At 37.9% G+C, this 19,067-nt stretch overlaps 1 protein-coding gene across 5 annotated transcripts in view; it reads right to left on the minus strand.

Annotated features, from left to right (window-relative positions):
* Positions 1-19,067, minus strand: part of triob (trio Rho guanine nucleotide exchange factor b) — a 153,504-nt gene that overhangs the window by 66,903 nt on the left and 67,534 nt on the right. For all 5 annotated transcript variants that reach the window (XM_084088832.1, XM_084088830.1, XM_084088831.1 and 2 more), the window contains exons 7-10: positions 16,828-16,950; positions 5,186-5,377; positions 4,431-4,562; positions 3,872-4,102 (exon numbers count right to left, since the gene is read on the minus strand). In XM_084088832.1, the coding sequence (XP_083944958.1) occupies positions 3,872-4,102; positions 4,431-4,562; positions 5,186-5,377; positions 16,828-16,950 (678 nt within the window). The remainder of the gene's footprint in view (positions 1-3,871; positions 4,103-4,430; positions 4,563-5,185; positions 5,378-16,827; positions 16,951-19,067) is intronic.

Genomic DNA, 19,067 nt, shown 5'->3' on the forward strand with positions numbered 1-19,067 from the left:
TCACCGGAGGTTTAATATTTAGCTGCTCCATGTCAACATTTATCACTAGTAGTGCCACCTAACCTATGACAATCCCACACCATAAATATATCTAAGTAGCTGGAGAAACTTTTCTTTATTTATGGATATGACAAGACACGCACGGGCGAGTGACGCATGTATGCATTTTCCCATGAAAACCATCATGCTAGGTCTAAACTATAAACACTTAAAATAAGCTTACCATAGTGAATCGGGGTAAGACAAAAAAAAAAAGTATTTTGTATTGACTCACTATTTAAATTTTAATTTTGAAAATAATAATAAATAAATAAATAACATAGCATCTCCATCCAAGGCTTCCACACCTTTTGACCACCTTTTGAGGTCATTCATGATTATAGAATCAGGATTTTTAAAAGTAATTGCGTAAAGATCACACAAAGAGCAATTACTGTATGATGAAAATAATCTCTACAGAAATGTCCATGACTTTTAAAGGTTTAATAAATTTCCATAACTCCTCAAGGCCTTTTAAAATTCCCTATATTTCCAGGTTTCATGTAACTGTTAAAACAAAACAAAACCATTGCAGTTTTAGCATTCCCTGAACTTTTCCAGGTTTTCCGTGACTGTGGGAACCCTGCAAATGAATTTCCCATTCCATTTTCAGCCATTCATGATTACAGGATATGTTTAAATGCCATTGCAAAATATAGGGCACTTTCTAGCAATTTCTAGCAGAATAAAACATTTAGAGGAGAGTGAAACCTTTCTCAGGAATCAGTCATTTAGTTTAATTTCTTTTATGATGACAGTGGATGCTAAGACTAATTTGCCACTGTTTTACTGTAGGGGTTTTGTAAGGGTTCCTATGACTTGAATAGCATGATGCTAGTAGTACCAACATCATGGGTTTGACTCCCTTCATGGGAATACACGATATGATAAAAAGATGATATGATATTTTAAATGCACTGTTTGTTGCTTTGGCTAAACGCATCTATCAAATTCATAAAATTGTAAAAGAGTTAAACTGCATTTGTAGTGTAGAACCAGCAGGGGGCAGCAGGAGTCACTGCGACAGCTCAACACCTCTATAAACATCAGCACTATACACGCAGTGAGGTCATCCTGCAGATTAGGCAAGCAAGACCCTGATGCTGTTGTCCGAGTTCAATAATGGTGTCTTTTATAGAAATTTGACTAATTGGGTATTGGGTATTTTCTGTTGTTTATCACAGATTTGCATGAGCATCTGAATGCATATGCAATAGGCTATTTTACTAATAAAACATATTACAAATGCGTTTAGCTTAGTATTAAATGTTTTATTAAACATTTGAAATCTGCAAGATGGAGCAGGCTGAGTATGAAAGCTTTCTACCCGTCTCAAAAGACGCCACAGCACACTGCGAAACACAGTCCTCTGCTCATGCATATTTCATTATGCCACCTTTGATCTGGCTCAATGTGCCACATTCAGAGCTGTGTGTGTGTGTGTGGTGGCATCTGTCAGCACATGTGTGCACGCGTGTGATTAGAAGAAATCATTTGTCGTGCAGATGTTGAGTTTCCTGCTCACGTGGCTTTTTTTTTTTTTTTTTTTAGATGTCTGGAAGGTTTAGAGGTCCCCTATGCCTGCATCATTTTATGGGGCAAACCCTCAACATAATGTGCCTGCTGAACACGGTTACCATGACAACTGATACTGAATGCGTCAGAGAAAAAAAGACAAAGGCTACGTTCAGACTGTCAGCCCAAATCCGATTTTTGTGCATATCCGATTGAAATCAGATCAGATTTCTCATGCCACGTAAAAATGTAAACATCAGACGTTGTTATAGGAAACATGCTGAAAGTCGCTGCCGAAACAAGGGAGGCTGTGTTGTTGTTGCAAAGTGAAAGAGACAGAGAGACACAATTGGATGTTGTTGTGAAAGATATGACAGAATTTTTCTGAATTATCTATCCATGTAAAATATCTTACTTGAAAAAGAAAAATGGAAATATTTCATCCAGAAAAATACTTACAAATTCTCATGTTGTTCCAAACCCATATGCTGTTATTTTTCTCTGAAACATAAATTAAAAATCTTTGTATAGATCCTTACCATAAAACCCCAGTTCACAGTAACCAGAGGCTGTGTCCGGCACCAAAAATGACAAAAAGCACAATAAAAGAACCATAAAAGTAGTCTATACAATTGGAATAGAGTGTACATGCTATATGGACTACTTTTATGGTGCTTTTTATCCTTTTTGTATGAGGAGGTTCTTAAAAAAAAACAAAAAAACACTTTTTATTTATTTCACAGTAAAAATAACAGCATAGAGGTTCGCAACGACATGAAGGTGAATACGTAATGGCAGTTTTCATTTTTGTTGAACTATACCTTTAACAATTTAATGCAGTGGTGCCTAAAATCTCCCTTTCAAATTTATATTCTATTCTCAACTGAGCAGTGAAATCCTATTTCAAACAGACATGAACTCACTTTATATTCAACATAACGATGCCTCACAGGCATTCATATGCTGCCATTTTTCAATAAAGATAATCAGAAAAAGAGAAGAAGAGATTCAACCAGATGCACCTCATGAGCAGGATTCATTTTAATGCCACATTGCCATATATTATATTCATACACAAACTCAATAATCAGTTTGTGTTTTATGACATTACATTATATTAAGGATGTTTTTTGTTGTTGTTTTACAATTGCCCACACTGTGACATTTCATTAATTTGGTAACACTTTACAATAAGGTTTCATTAGTTAAAGTTAGTTAACTACTTCAGTTAACATGAACTAACAATGAATAATACTTCTACAGCATTTATTAATCTTAGTTAATGTTAATTTCAACATTTACTAATACATTATTTAAATAAAAAGCTGTATTTGTTCATATTAGTTCATGCACTGTGAACTAACATGAAAAACCAATGAATTACATGTTTTATTAAATAACATTAACAAAGTTGAATAAATACTGTAACAAATGTATTGCTCATTGTTAGTTTGTGGTAGTTAATACATTAACTAATGTTAACAAATGAGACCTTATTGTTAAGGGTTACCATTTATTTATATGACTAAGCATTAATGAAATGTTAAACTGGCTTATCATTAACTTTTGCATAAAAAAACATTTTTTCATTGATACAAATTATTTCATGATACACATACCGTTCAAAAGTTCGGAGTCTGTAAGAATAATTTTTTGTTATTTTTATTTTTTTTAAATCTCTCATGCTCCTAAAGGCTGCATTTATTTGATTATAAATATAGTAAAAATTGTTATATTGTAAAATAGTATTACAATTCAATAATAATAACTTTTTTAACTTTAATATATTTAAAATAATAATAATAATAATAATAATAATAATAATAATAATAACAAATTCCTGTGATGGCAAAGCTGAATTTTCAGCAGTCATTAGTCTTCAGTGTCCTTCAGACATTATTCTAATATGCTAATATGGTGCTCAAGAAACATTTAGATACATTTAGATAAACACTATTTAGATCAAAATGCAATAGCCTATTAGTCTTTTTTGGTTCAATGGGTAAAATGATGTGTGACTGTTGGAATCTGACCTAAATTGAGCAAGAGAAGGCAGAACAAAATCACTGCAAGAAAGAAGTAAAATTCAGCGGGAACAGGCATGTGGGAGATGAAACTTGTGGGAAGTGGGTGAGAGTGAAAAAAAAAAAAAAAAAATCCACACAGATGTCTAGTGAAACGCTCTGACACCTCATACAATCTGCACATCTCTCACTTCCCAAATAAGAATGATTAAATAAATCCAACTGAATCCATACCAACAGTATTTGCAGTAGTATGTGTATAAAGTATAGTTAGTTACGAATAAGTGGCTGACCTGCTGGACATCCTGTTGGAAGACGCAGAGCTGTAGCCGTTGGTGAAGACGGAGTTTGCGGTGTTGCCAGATGTTCTCCAACTGCCTCTGGTGGTGCAGAACCTCATGAATGATATCCAGGACGTGGTGCACCGCCTTAGAGTAGTTAGCCGAGGCCGTCAGCGAATCTGCACTGCCTGGGGTCAAAGGGCGCTGGAGCTTATCTAGTAGGGCTTTGCCATCCTGACTTACCTGAGGATGCACATCAACACTTAAACATCTTACAGACAGAAGAAAATCCTACCTTCAATTGAATATCTAGTCATGAAACAATAGATGGCAAAGGCTGATCGGTCCTTCTCATGCAATCTGTTAGCAATCACATAATTACAGAATGATTCTGCAGCCAATGAGATTGCTTGCGCAACATTTAAACAGTCTGGTTCAGTGTTCGCGGTAAGCTGTTTCTGCAGCACACTATCAGAGTTCATCTTAGACCCTCCACCTCCCCCAGCTCCACCTGCCTAGATCTGCAATGGAATTTATTTATTACAATTCAATGGAGATCAGAGATTCATACCTCAGAATAGGCAGTGGTGATGTGTTCATAGAGACCCTGATGGTGGTGGATGGTGTCTTCCAGGTCCTGCAGCTCAGAAGGAAGATCTCCTTCTCCACAGGCCTTACACCATGAGTCCATGTTGCTCATATACTAGAAAACACAGTTATTGGTTATATGAAAATACAGTACATTTGTGATATCTTACCACAGACAGGAATGATTACTTTACTGATAGTCCTAATTAGGTAAAACAAAACAAAAAATTCATTACAATTTGTCTGTCCACATATCCAGTCTATTTTTGTCATGTCTCATTGGGAGCACATTTAAAGCTGAATGAATGGCATGTCAGTCTAAAACTGATGCTGACAGCAGATAATAAACGCTCAAAGAGAAAAGATAAAGGACAGAAAGATGAAAGGAATGGATTTCATGTATCCTTTATATAGCACACAGACATATATTTGGTAACACTTTGTGTGCAGCGGTGATCATTATGCATTCGTTTGTTTGTATGCTCAATAGGAGTGAGTGAGCGAGTGAGCAAGTGAGTGAGTGACGAGTGAGTGAGCGAGCGAGCGAGTGAAGAAAGGAAGGAAGGAAGGAAGTATTTATAAAGCGCATTTCCTATGTACTTCTGTAAACCCAAAGTACTTTACAATCATGTCAGGCGAATCTCTCCTCAACCACCACCAGTGTGCAGCATCCACCTGGATGATGTGACGGCAGCCACAGTACATCTATAGGTATATGTTGGCATGTTTAGGCCTCACCTGGTCAGTTTTCTGGTGGAAGTTAGCAGACATCTCTAGCAGTGCGCTCCTTTCGTCCAGCGCGGCGGCGAACGCTTTCCATTCCTGCTCCAGCTGACCTGAGATCTGCTGAATCTGCTGGGTCGCATAGTGACCCGACTCCAGCAGCCTGTTCCCCACGGACATGATCCGACTGATGTTCACATACACATTCTGCAAGAGACCACAAGAGTCACTAAGTGCTGTCTACCTCGCATCACTTCCTGAATGGGTTGTTTTTTAAGATGACACATTTATGCTAATCACACATGGTGTGTGTGGTATTGGCACAGCTAAAACAAACATAGTGCATTTTGTCTTTGAAGGCTGAAATGGGGGGGGGGGGGATTGCTAGAAATCATAAAATGTTACTTTTCTTTTAATATTGTCATTCAAAACAAATGATTAATGGTTGTGACCGATGTGTATGAACTCAGTGTAAACAGCAGTCCACTCAAAGCTGCTTCTGCAGGGAGGAGTAGCTCTCGTCTGGCCACAGACACACACATGTCTACAGCTTCAACCACAGCTCTGGAATGTGTGTGGATGACAATTTAAGCCAAGAGGAAGAATCATGGTCAGAATTCAGGACTACCCATTTCAGACAAAATGTTTTGCTATATGCTCTACCAACTGAAAATACAATATACAAACATAAATTGCAAACAAATGTTTAGTATGCGAAACTGACATAAAATATCTTAATAGATATAAAAAAATACCCTGAGCTTAAGATTTGAACAATCAGCTTGTGGTAGCACCATGAGCTTGTGGTACCACCAAGTAAAGATACTTTAGATATAGATAACATGAAATCAGAATTGACCCTATTTGCTTAAGAAATATGCTTCTGGGCCCTTTAATACGATATGCTGTACCATTGTCACAATGCTGACATGGAAGCAGACTAGGATGATGGTGAAGAGAACCCAAGTGCAGATTATTTACATAAGTGATGATCCAAAACATGAAACATAAACCTTAAATTAAATCCACAACATGAAACCAAACAAACATGAGTAAGTGATTGAGTGAACTACAAATCGACTTGAAACAATGACCTTGAACACGGAATCATTGAACAATTGAACAACTGAACATGGAACATGGAACACATTACTTTACAGCATTACTGTGGCGAACAGGACGAGGTCGAGGGCCATGAGAGAGCGGCGCGAGGCCGGTGGCGTGATTGCTGATGAGCGACACCTGTGAGACGCACCGGTCTCGTATCTCTCACGGAGGAGCGGAAGCATAAAAGGAGGAGCGACGATTGTGAAGATCGAGACCAGTGCGTCTCACAGGTGTCGCTCATCAGCAATCACGCCACCGGCCTCGCGCCGCTCTCTCACGGGCCTCGACCTCGTCGCCACAATTACATACTTCAATCTCAAATACTCAACTACAAGGCATACATGAGACTTAAACACATGATTCAGGGGAACACATAATTATGACAACCAATGGGAACATGACACATGAAACAAAGGAACCAATAAAAATAAGACACTTGAAACAAGAGAACCAATCAAAACATGACACATGAGATTAGAAAAGCACATGACAGGATCACACAAGGGGAACAGGGAATCACATGACATACATGAAACATGACTATGAGAACTACAAAATAAAAGACATGAAAACAAACCTGAAACAAAATAGAGCGTAATTAACTTATTTAAAAAACGTTTAAAAAAAATCGTGCCAACCCTAATCTTTGAACAGTACTGTATTTCCAATGAAAAAAATTGATACAAATTATAATTCAATAATAATAAAGCATTTGTTCAATCAAAGTATTCGTCTGTTTGCATTATTTTAAGCGCCATTGTAACTGATGGTACTGGCATTGGATATACAGTGAGGAAAATAAGTATTTGAACACCCTGCTATTTTGCAAGTTCTCCCACTTAGAAATCATGGAGGGGTCTGAAATTGTCATCGTAGGTGCATGTCCACTGTGAGAGACATAATCTAAAAAAAAAAAATCCAGAAATCACAATGTATGATTTTTTTACTATTTATTTGTATGATACAGCTGCAAATAAGTATTTGAACACTTGAGAAAATCAATGTTAATATTTGGTACAGTAGCCTTTGTTTGCAATTACAGAGGTCAAACGTTTCCTGTAGTTTTTCACCAGCTTTGCACACACTGCAGGAGGGATTTTGGCCCACTCCTCCACACAGATCTTCTCTAGATCGGTCAGGTTTCTGGGCTGTCGCTGAGAAACACGGAGTTTGAGCTCCCTCCAAAGATTCTCTATTGGGTTTAGGTCTGGAGACTGGCTAGGCCACGCCAGAACCTTGATATGCTTCTTACAGAGCCACTCCTTGGTTATCCTGGCTGTGTACTTCGGGTCATTGTCATGTTGGAAGACCCAGCCTCGACCCATCTTCAATGCTCTAACTGAGGGAAGGAGGTTGTTCCCCAAAATCTCGCAATACATGGCCCCGGTCATCCTCTCCTTAATACAGTGCAGTCGCCCTGTCCCATGTGCAGAAAAACACCCCCAAAGCATGATGCTACCACCCCCATGCTTCACAGTAGGGATGGTGTTCTTGGGATCCATCCATCCATCCATCTTCTACCGATTATCCGGGGCCGGGTCGCGGGGGCAGCAGTCTAAGCAGGAATGCCCAGACTTCCCTCTCCCTAGACACTTCCTCCAGCTCTTCCGGGGGGACACCGAGGCGTTCCCAGGCCAGCCGGGAGACATAGTCTCTCCAGCGTGTCCTAGGTCTTCCCCGGGGGATGTGTTCTTGGGATGGTACTCATCATTCTTCTTCCTCCAAACACGTTTAGTGGAATTATGACCAAAAAATTCTATTTTGGTCTCATCTGACCACATGACTTTCTCCCATGACTCCTCTGGATCATCCAAATGGTTATTGGCAAACTTAAGACGGGCCTTGACATGTGCTGGTTTAAGCAGGGGAACCTTCCGTGCCATGCATGATTTCAAACCATGACGTCTTGTCGAGTGTATTACCAACAGTAACCTTGGAAACGGTGGTCCCAGCTCTTTTCAGGTCATTGACCAGCTCCTCCCGTGTAGTTCTGGGCTGATTTCTCACCTTTCTTAGGATCATTGAGACCCCACGAGGTGAGATCTTGCATGGAGCCCCAGTCCGAGGGAGATTGACAGTCATGTTTAGCTTCTTCCATTTTCTAATGATTGCTCCAACAGTGGACCTTTTTTCACCAAGCTGCTTGGCAATTTCCCCGTAGCCCTTTCCAGCCTTGTGGAGGTGTACAATTTTGTCTCTAGTGCCTTTGGACAGCTCTTTGGTCTTGGCCATGTTAGTAGTTGGATTCTTACTGATTGTATGGGGTGGACAGGTGTCTTTATGCAGCTAACGACCTCAAACAGGTGCATCTAATTTAGGATAATAAATGGAGTGGAGGTGGACATTTTAAAGGCAGACTAACAGGTCTTTGAGGGTCATAATTCTAGCTGATAGACAGGTGTTCAAATACTTATTTGCAGCCTTATCATACAAATAAACAGTTAAAAAATCATATATTGTGATTTCTGATTTTTTTTTTAGATTATGTCTCTCACAGTGGACATGCACCTACGATGACAATTTCAGACCCCTCCATGATTTCCAAGTGGGAGAACTTGCAAAATAGCAGGGTGTTCAAATACTTATTTTCCTCATTGTAAAACATTATTGACTGGTTTGTAGTTTTTGACATATTCTTACTGATGCTTCCAAGATTCAGAAGTGATTTTTGTAATTGCACTTCATTGTTGCTAGATAGCATAATCTTTTTGACAAATCAGTACAATTTGCAGTAAAAACACATCACAGAAAACCAAATGTTTAACTCTGCAATGCATGTACAAGATCAATAAATGTAAAATGTTGAGTGGCCGGGGAAAATTAAACATAACTGTTAACCAATAAAACCATAGCCTAATTTTTCACTATCCAATCAAATGCCTATGAAGCTCCACCAAACATTATTTCCACCTAAATGTTCTGTTTCACCTGGAAATACGGCACATAACCAGAAAATGCGCTATGATCACCATGATCAGTATTGTATGGGGTCAGAATCTGATTCTAGATTAGCGCTTTCATACTAATATGCTTTACGAGTGTGTGCTCTCTGATGTAATGGGAGTGTCTGAATTATGTACGTTCTATGGGAGTGTCTGAATTATGTATGTTCTTTAGGGAGATCTAAAGTCTAGTGCATGAGAGTGCTGGTGGAACGCAGTGCTCTGGTTACCAGGCTGTTTCCTCACATGGGACTAATTACACAGCCCAGAGGCATTCAAAAGGGTACAGGATCAATACACAGAGAGCTGTCAGATGAAAACCGTATGGGGGTTTGGTATCGGCCTGCGTGCAACAATAAACTGCAGCAGTCATGTCTGTGCACGTGAAAACCTGGAGCAATAATACAGTCACATGCACCTACAAACACACACACACACACACACAAACTTTTCAACCCTTAGCTTTAAATCAAGTCCTAATAAAATGCGACATGCAATGGATGCACAATACAATGGTGACTATATCAGTAATTTTCTCATTTGTTGTTATTGGCCTCGATGTGAATTACCCATTATTAGAAGCATATAAGCATGTAGACCTTTTTCAGAGCAGACACAGTTAAGCCACAGCAGTTGCGTAAGCATTGTGGTGGCAGAAAAAACAACGGTTACAGTTGTAACCTAAAACGTTTATATCTCCCAATTCAGACTTTAGGGGCCATATCTTACACCCAGCGCAATTGACTTTGTACACCGTATCATTGTATCATTCCTATTTTGCACCCAACGCACAGCAGACTTTTCCCTCCACAGACACACGTCGGTAAATTAGGGAATGAACTTGCGCTTCCGTGGGCGGTTCAGCGAAAAGAGGCGGCGTGTTCTGGCAGAAACGTTCCCTGGTGCTATTTTGCAGTTTCAGAAAACAATTCCACCACTGACCAGGAAAAACCTAGTCTAAAGTCAGTGGCACGTTATTCAGATGCTATTTTAAGGGCGAATGCTTGGCCATAATGTAGCGTGTGCACAACGCGCATACACTTTGCTTCTCTCATCTACACAGACGCAGCAGTTGCCATTTTTGCAAACCATACATAATTACAAGGAAAAATATTACCACACAAGGGAAATCATTGTGGTGTCCATGAAGATGTGAAAAAAATAGGCATAAATCTAGCTTACACATTTTCCAAAATTATTATATGCCTGTTTAATAAGCTAATTTGGGTGGGTTTCTCCCATCACCATACAACGTCACTTCTCTGTGTTTTACGGCCCTGACGAGAACGTCGGTCTCCTCGGCTGTGAACTGCTCCTGGCGTGCGCCTGGCAAATCCACCATGGAACAAGCACGCCTGCTTTTAAAGGGAATGTGAGATGACGCTCCGATTGGTTTATCTCACATTACGCCCAAACCACACCTATGAATAATGAAGCTACTTCAGACCAACCCATTTTAGATTTGCGTCGGGCGCAAGAGTCATTTATCCCACCGGTATAATAGCAACAGTGCCCGAGATCCGCCCACAAAGTTACATGCGTTTCACTTTTGATACTTGCGTTTCAGATCGTTAAAATAGGGCCCTTGAACTCGCAATGAGTTTATCACAATTCTGAAGGGAAAAATACAAAATACTAAGTTTATATCTCGCAATTCTGATTTTTCTTCTCAGAATTGTGAGATATAAACTCAGAATTATGAGAAAAAAAGTCAAAATTGTGAGATATAATCTTGCAGTTACCTTTTTAATTCTTTTTAGTGCTGGGCAACAATGAATCGCATCCAAAATAAAAGTTTTGTTTACATAATTGTCACGATTTGGTTCCAAGGACAATGAAGGCAACGGTAATACAAAATAACTAGATGATTTATTTCCAAATACGAACAGAGTGAACATACACAAACAATAACCAACCTTGAACATAGACACGAGGGGAACTTAAATACACAGAAGAACAATCAAGACAACAGCTGAAGACAATGATGTGACGATGACGATGATGGCTGGCAGGTGCGGGTAATGATGGATTGAGTGCAGGTGAGAGCCGGAGAGGATGATGGGAAACGTAGTGTAGACGGAGACTAACGGATGACAGTGACAGAGAAGATGACAATGACAGTGACGACGATCGTGATGGTGACAATAATATATATGTGTACTGTGTATAATTATTTTGTATATATAAATACACACACATGCATGTATATATTTCAGAAAAAATTATTTATATATATAAATATAAAAACGTAAACTTGTTTGCAAACACCTAAATGGTCTATCTAAGATAAGCATATACACACATATATATATATATATATATATATATATATATATATATATATATATATACACATGCATACATATATATTGTATATATACAAACAATTTCAGTCCTGATATATATATATCAGGACTGAAATTGTTTTACTGGTGAACCCATATGTGATACATAAGCATACAACACATAAATAAATATGCACTCGACCGTGAAGAATTCTATTCTGGAAGATGTGCACACCAGCTAAATCTGTTGTCAATTTTATCAAAAATTTTAATTTAAAGATGACCATTTCTAAATAATGCAGCCTGCATATGTAGATAAAATAATCCAAAGTCACTGGTGCCCACATGCACAAATTAAACGTATTTCTACCAGATGAAGTCAGGATGGAAAAAAGTTATTAACTTTGTATAGCCTCACTCCAAGCCTGGTTTCAGAGCTGCTCGGAGAAGATAGACATGCACCAGTAAACACAAATTCATCAAATCCCTCTGTAATGTATCACAGACCTTGTGGATTGCATCATGAAAACAATTAAGAGCTTCTGGTATCTCATTTTCATGTAAATCTAAAGCAGCTTAAAGTAACTTCTGGCTTAACATATGCTAAATATAATGGGTTCAATTGTCATGTTAATGACCAGCATGTGGTTTATTAGCAAAATTGACTTTTATATGGAGGGCACATCAAAGAAATCAGTTTGTACGATTTACATAAATATACAGAACTCAAGGATAAAAAGCAACGCTAAAAAGCAAAAGCAATCACGTTAGAGGTAGAAATGACACTAAACAAAGTGTTGGGTTTTCATGTTTTCACAGTCACAGTCGAAAACAGCTGTGCAGCTTAATAACTTTGTAAGGACAGTGATACATTCTTTGATTAATAAAAAAAATCTAAAGAATAGTATTTATTTGAAACTAATTTTTGTAACAATTTAAGTCTTTTCTGATCAATTGAATGTATCCGTGCTGAATAAATGTATACATTTCTTTCAAACTGAAAAATCTTAACAGTCCCCAAACTTTTGTACAGTGGTGTCTGTCTACATATAGTTAAAATACCTATATTTTTAATACACATTCCATTTTAAATTTGTATTGTTTATTTTCTTCACCCTTTCTGTTTTGTTGTAATACTCACACACACACACTGCTGCTCCCAGTCCAATTAGAATTCAGCTCGAAAAGCTTTGTTTTGTTTTGTTTTTCATTAGTATTCTTGTAAACTCCTGCATTAACTATACTTGGATAGAAAAGAGTTAATTATCTGACCCCTAAAACATAAAATCAAGAAAAAAAGACACATCAAATCAAGTGTCATGTCACTTGAGCACAAAATAAGAGTGCAGACCGAGGAAGCGCTCTACCTACATTTACTCAGATCACATTTCAGGACCTGAACACAGCCAAGACACACATACCGTAGAACAAAAGCCTTCCTCACATGAATAAAAAAAATAAAAAAAATCACTTTATAACAGTACTGGACCCTGAAGTCTACTTAAACAGAGAGAGTCACACAAGGACAGTTTACCCTTCACTCTTACAGACAGACATAAAACCCAGGTTTAATATTATTATGCAAAATCTTTTTTTCTCTTACAAAGTCTGGGTGAATAGAGGAGAAGTGCCTGGAACATTATATCTCCCTCTGGATGTCTCCGGATTGATCAATACACCAGCATGATGGGAGATTACCCAGCCATGAGTAAAATGCCTTTAGCTGGAGGAGTGTTTTCTACATGTTGTCCTCCAGATTGTCTTTCATAAGAGAGTGGGACTGAGTTCATTTACAACTTGACAAGCATAACGTTCCGTTCAGGTGACTTTACCCCCGGAACTCAATGACACAGCTGCTTAAGCATGTCTATTACGAAAGGTTACAACCAGTGTGCCATGCGATGGACATTAACGTCTCCATAAATCGCCTATTGAATTACTGTCAATACATGTTGCAAATGCCACAGTACGTGCAGGTTATTAAACTGTAGTGACCCTTGAGTCCTCTAGGGGGCAGGCTATCAGCATATAGTGTTATTGATTATTAAAGTCAACATTAAATCAAAAATGATTTATTTTCATTATTTTTCAGAATGTTGCAGTTTATTAGAAATAATTTATTTGTGAACATCATTATTGTTTTAAAATTCCTATGCACTCATAATATTTTATCAAAAACATTAACAATATCTGTTTCCTTCATGACGTGCGTTTCGGCGGAGGTTGGGACTAAATATCTTCTACAACTGACTGCAAATGGGGAACTTCCTATGATCCAATCAAATCCCAAGGACGAAATCAAGTCCTGTCCTACATTTATTTAAAAAAAAAAGTAAATAACCGTTTCACTCGGATATACGTCGCAATAGGGAAGACTATCACAACGTCCGTTTCATGTCGACTTTAAAAAAACTAAAAGAAGTCTGTTTCCAGTGATCATAACACCAGACATTAGTATTCCATTTGTGTGAAATAAGAAAGAATGCAATAAACACAAAACATGCATTAATCAAGTAACTATCAAGTAATACAAGCCGAATAACCATCTGACACTAAAGTGTTTTCGTCTGTTCATGCTTCATATCAGGCAGGAAAGTAAGGCTCCTGGGACTTCCTGAGGAGGTGCCCGACAGTCAGGCTAACCCAAAGCAAACAGTTGACAAAGCGTTTCATCCGTTAAGTTCTGCACAGTTGTAGCAACGTGAGAGGGGGTAGACAGTTCTCACAGCTGAGGCAGGACATGTGATTTAGCACACTCAGCCAAACCTAACACACTAACAAAGGAGCAACAAAGAGCCCTATAACAACCTATAAAAACATCCTAATTGGTTACTTTAAAAGTTATGTAATTAAGGGTGGAGAACACAAATGCATAATAATATTTAGCTGCATTTAACTCTGAATTTGTTTAATTTCCATCTCTATATTGTTTGTTTTCTTATGTTTATCAAGATCTGTTTTGTTTTAATATCTTTGTTGTTAGTTTTAAAGTTCACTTTATTTGAATAGCAAATTTACAACAGCCACTAGGCTGACCAAAGTGCTTTACAGAACAACCAGATTAAAATATAGTAAGACCTACAATACATAACAACACATACAACACAAATAAGAGCAGCAAAGCTAAGCAAAACCTTAAAACCAGAGTGATAAAACAGTATCAGACTCAAATATAAAATAGTAAAACAGGAGTAGCAAAGCAGTGTCAGACTCAAATATAGAATAAAAAAATAAAATAAAAATAAAAACGCAGTAGAAAAGCAGCGTCAGTCTGCAATATAAGAAATTGCAGTAATCTAGCTGACACGTAATAAATGCATGAACAGCCATTTCCAGAGTTTTCTGGGTGAGCTAGCCTTTGATTTTAGTCAATAGATGAAGTTGGTAGAAACTGGAACTGTAAAACTGAATTTAAAAGTCGATAGACTCTCTAACTCTGGACTTATACGCTGAGAGTTTTCATTTGGGCCGAAAACAATGACCTCAGTCTTGTCTTCATTTAGGAAGAGGAAATTTTGGCCTAGCCATGCTTTAACCTCCTCTAGGCATCGCAGAAGAGAATTCATCGCTGCAGGGTTGTTTCTCTTGATTGGAATATAAATTTGAGTGTCGTCCGCGTAAAAATGAAAGGATACGCCATGACTCCTTAGAATAGCGCCCAGAGGTAGCATGTATAGAGAAAACCGAGGAGGAGCCAAAATAGAGCCCTGTGGAAGACCACAGGTCAGAGGTGCCATAGAAATTGGAGAAATTATCCATCTTTACTATAAACTTTCTGTCAGACAGGTATGACTGAAACCATTTCAGGACAGAAGTGGTTTTCTTGTTTATCTACGTGTATTTTAATCACCTATATTGTTTGTTCTTCTAATTGTTCATCAAGATGTTTTATTTCTATATCTATATAGTTTTTCTTAATTGTTTATCAAATTATTTCATACCTATAAAACAAAAGAAACAAAAATGAATAAATATATATATATAAAAATACACAAATCAATAGCACACTTTGTAGCCTTTAAAAAAAGGGCTTCATTCATGAAACTTCCAAAAATATATGAGTAAAGTCGTATTAATTTGTGTGTAAAATGAGCGCAGAATCTCTCCTCCGGATTCGTGAACACTTCAAAAATTCAGATAGTTGATAGTTAACATTTGATAGTTAAACATATATTAATGAATTCCAATCATTTGTAAATAGGGTGCACGTGCAAGATCACTAAAACCGCTTTCCTCCATTGCCCGCCGGTCATATTCACCAGGTTTGTAAAGGACTAATGTAGAAGGACAGTGATATTAAAAGCGTAAATTCAATTCTTTGTCCAGGAAAGCAGATGAACTCACAATATAAAGGCAATTGTTAGGCATTTGCATAAAAAATTAAAAAAATGCTTAACCATTTAGCTTAACTCATCTGCTCATCTGTATATAGTGTGCATCATTAATAAGGTGTATGAATTTGATCATTTAATATCACTGTTGTACATTAAAGCACTTGAGTGCTATATGAGGCCCAATGTGTGCTATAAGTTTTGCATTTTCATTTTCTGCCAAAAATGTAAAAATCTAGTTAGAAACCATTAAACTTAATGACTTAAAAGATGAATCTCTTTTATATATCAATATATTCAAAGTATATCAACTACTTGGTCTATTAAGCATTATTACTGTTTATTGATTTTTTAATGAAAGATATGTGTTACCACATTTATATCCTTCAAATTTGAGAAAAAAAAAAAACATTCTCTATGAATTTCCAACATGTGAAAACATTTAAAACTACATTGGTCATTTGTATGAGTCCACCCTGCATGCAGACACATGCTTTAGACTTTTCCTATTGGCTGAACAGCAGTAACATTTAGATATGGATGGACAGATGGCAGATGAGACCATAGAGATGGAAAATCAGTGATTGATGTCATGGCGTTTTCTTGTGAAACTCTCTCCCTTTGAAATCTACTGGGGGTGATTAACGAATATGCCCAGGGTCACACACACACACACAAACACACACACACACACACACACACACACACACACACACACACACACACACACACACACACACACACACACACACACACACACAGGGATGATATATCAACGTGTGACTGTTCTCCAGTGGCATTACATACCCTTCAAGCATATATTGACATGACTATTATATGACAACAGAAAATTCATTCTTGCATGACTAAGTGAGTCAGGGCACGTGTACAAGCGTACATTATTTTCCTGATGTAACACTCATCAAGCTTCACTGTTATAATGCCTCAGGTGGTGACAGATATTACTGCTGGACCACTGGACACAGTCTTACCATGCAGTTCATTGCAAAGTGGTTGTGTTGGGTCTGCAGCTCCAGCACGTGCTGATGTTTGGCTCCTATCTCTGTGTAGGTTGTCAGGAACAGGCCTTTATTATGTACAATCCAATCAAACATCTGTTGAAAGGAAAAAATGGAAAGCATGGGCTGTGAAATATACTGGAATATTGTTATACTTCAATACACTCTAATTAAGAAACACTATATCAATGTATCACACTCTATCAATGTTTATCTGTGCATCCTCAAAAGCAGACTTTGAAATTCTGGTGAAATTCAAGGATTTGCTCATTCAGATTCTAATGATTTGGTTATGATTTTTTGTTGTTTTCTGTATATTTTTAAGAGAAAATTCTGACTATTAAATTGTCATCGTTATTTTTGCTCTTAACGCTTTTATTTTACTGTAAATAGACTGGTATAACATACAGTAGTCAACATTTGAAGTGGATCAAAACCTTTCATCAATGTTATACATGAATTTTGAACAATACCCGTTCTTGTCTTAGGGCTTTGATGAACTTTTTTGATCTACTTCAAATGTTGACTACTGTGTTTAACTATGCTTACACTACCAATAAAGTGTTTGATCAATATGATTTAAAAAAAAAAAAAAGAAAAAAAAAAGAAGAAATTAATACTTCTAAATTGATTAAAAGACATTTTATGAATTTAAATTAAATGCTGTACTTTTGAACTTTCTATTCATCAAAGAATCCTGAAAAAAAAAAGAATATTAGAATGATTTCTGAAGGATCATGTGACACTGACGGCTGGAATACAATATTTTGCTGTATTTTTTATATCAAATACATTTATTTATATAATTTATAATTTATTTATATAATATTTATATATCAAATAAATGCAGCCTTGGTGAACAAGACTTTTTTTGAAAACACTAAAAACTCTTCAAAAAGTTCCTTAATAACTTGGTATTATGCAGTTACAATGCATGAACACTGGTTCCATTACTTACCTTTACTGTACCACGGTACTGGCGAAGTGAATTTTTATTAAAGTGCCCCTATTATGCTTTTATATTCCCTTTCATGCAGTATGTAATATGGCTGTTTGTGGGTGTAAAAGGTCTGCAAAGTTTTACAGATCTAAGTGCATTACAAAACGAGTCGTCAGCAATTCCAGTGTCATTTTCTGTTACATACTTGTCAGGACTCAGGACACACTACATACTGGCCACACATGGACCCAGCGGAAGAATCGCCTATCCGATCAGCCATGGAACTTCAAGGAGCCATGCTGGGCCGTCATGAGGAGGAGCTGGTTAATGCTCGTTTCTCCATCTCTCTACATCTCGTTGCGCAAGTCGCTGAGCTTTCAGACCAGTTTGAAAGAATTCAACGTCTCAGCCCAGATTCAGCCGCCTCTAATTCCACTCATGAACCTTGAGTCAACAATCCTCCTGCTTATGCTGGTGAGCCTACCAACTGTCGTTCCTTTATCATTCAATGTGAGGTGGTGTTCTCGCTTTAGCCGCGGACCTATGCAAATGAAAGATCAAAAGTTGCTGTCTGGTCGGGCTCGCGACTGGGGCGCTGCTGTATGGGAGTCCCGATCCCAGAGCTGTTTTGATTTCCAACTCTTCAAAGCTGAAATGATCAAAGTTTTTGATCGGTCTGTGTTTGGAAAGGATGTTTCAAGGCTGTTGGCAGCTCTTCGACAAGGCAAGAGATCGGTGGCGGATTACGCTATTGAATTTCGAACTCGCACAGCCACCAGTCAATGGAATCCTGAGGCGTTGGCGGCGCGGTTCTTGGATGGGCTTGTTGATGATATTAAAGATGAGATTTATGCTCGTGATCCCACCAGAACATCCCCCAGAACAACCGTTTCTCTTGATTCCAGATTGGAGTTACGTCGGTGGGTTCGGGTTCAGTTTTCCAGGCAACGAGCAGAACTTTTCGATTCTCCTTCTGCTTCCCGGGTACCTGAACCATCGGTTGGTGTAGAGCCCAAGCAGATTAGCAGAATGCATCTTTCAGCTAAGGAAAGACAAAAATGCTTGTCTGAGGGACTCTGTCTTTATTGTGGTGGCCATGGTCATCTGGCTGCATCTTGTCCAGTAAAAGGCAGCACTCATCGGTAGTCAGGGGAATTCTGGCGAGCGGAACTTTCACATCCCCATTTCATGAATCTTGTACTCTCCTGCCAGTGAATGTCATCAAGAATGATACTTCCTTCAAGGATTCAGCACTCATTAACTCTGGGGCAGA

The sequence above is a fragment of the Abramis brama genome (genome assembly GCF_963993115.1).
Source record: "Abramis brama genome assembly, chromosome: 17".
NCBI classification, from domain to species: Eukaryota; Metazoa; Chordata; class Actinopteri; order Cypriniformes; family Leuciscidae; genus Abramis; species Abramis brama.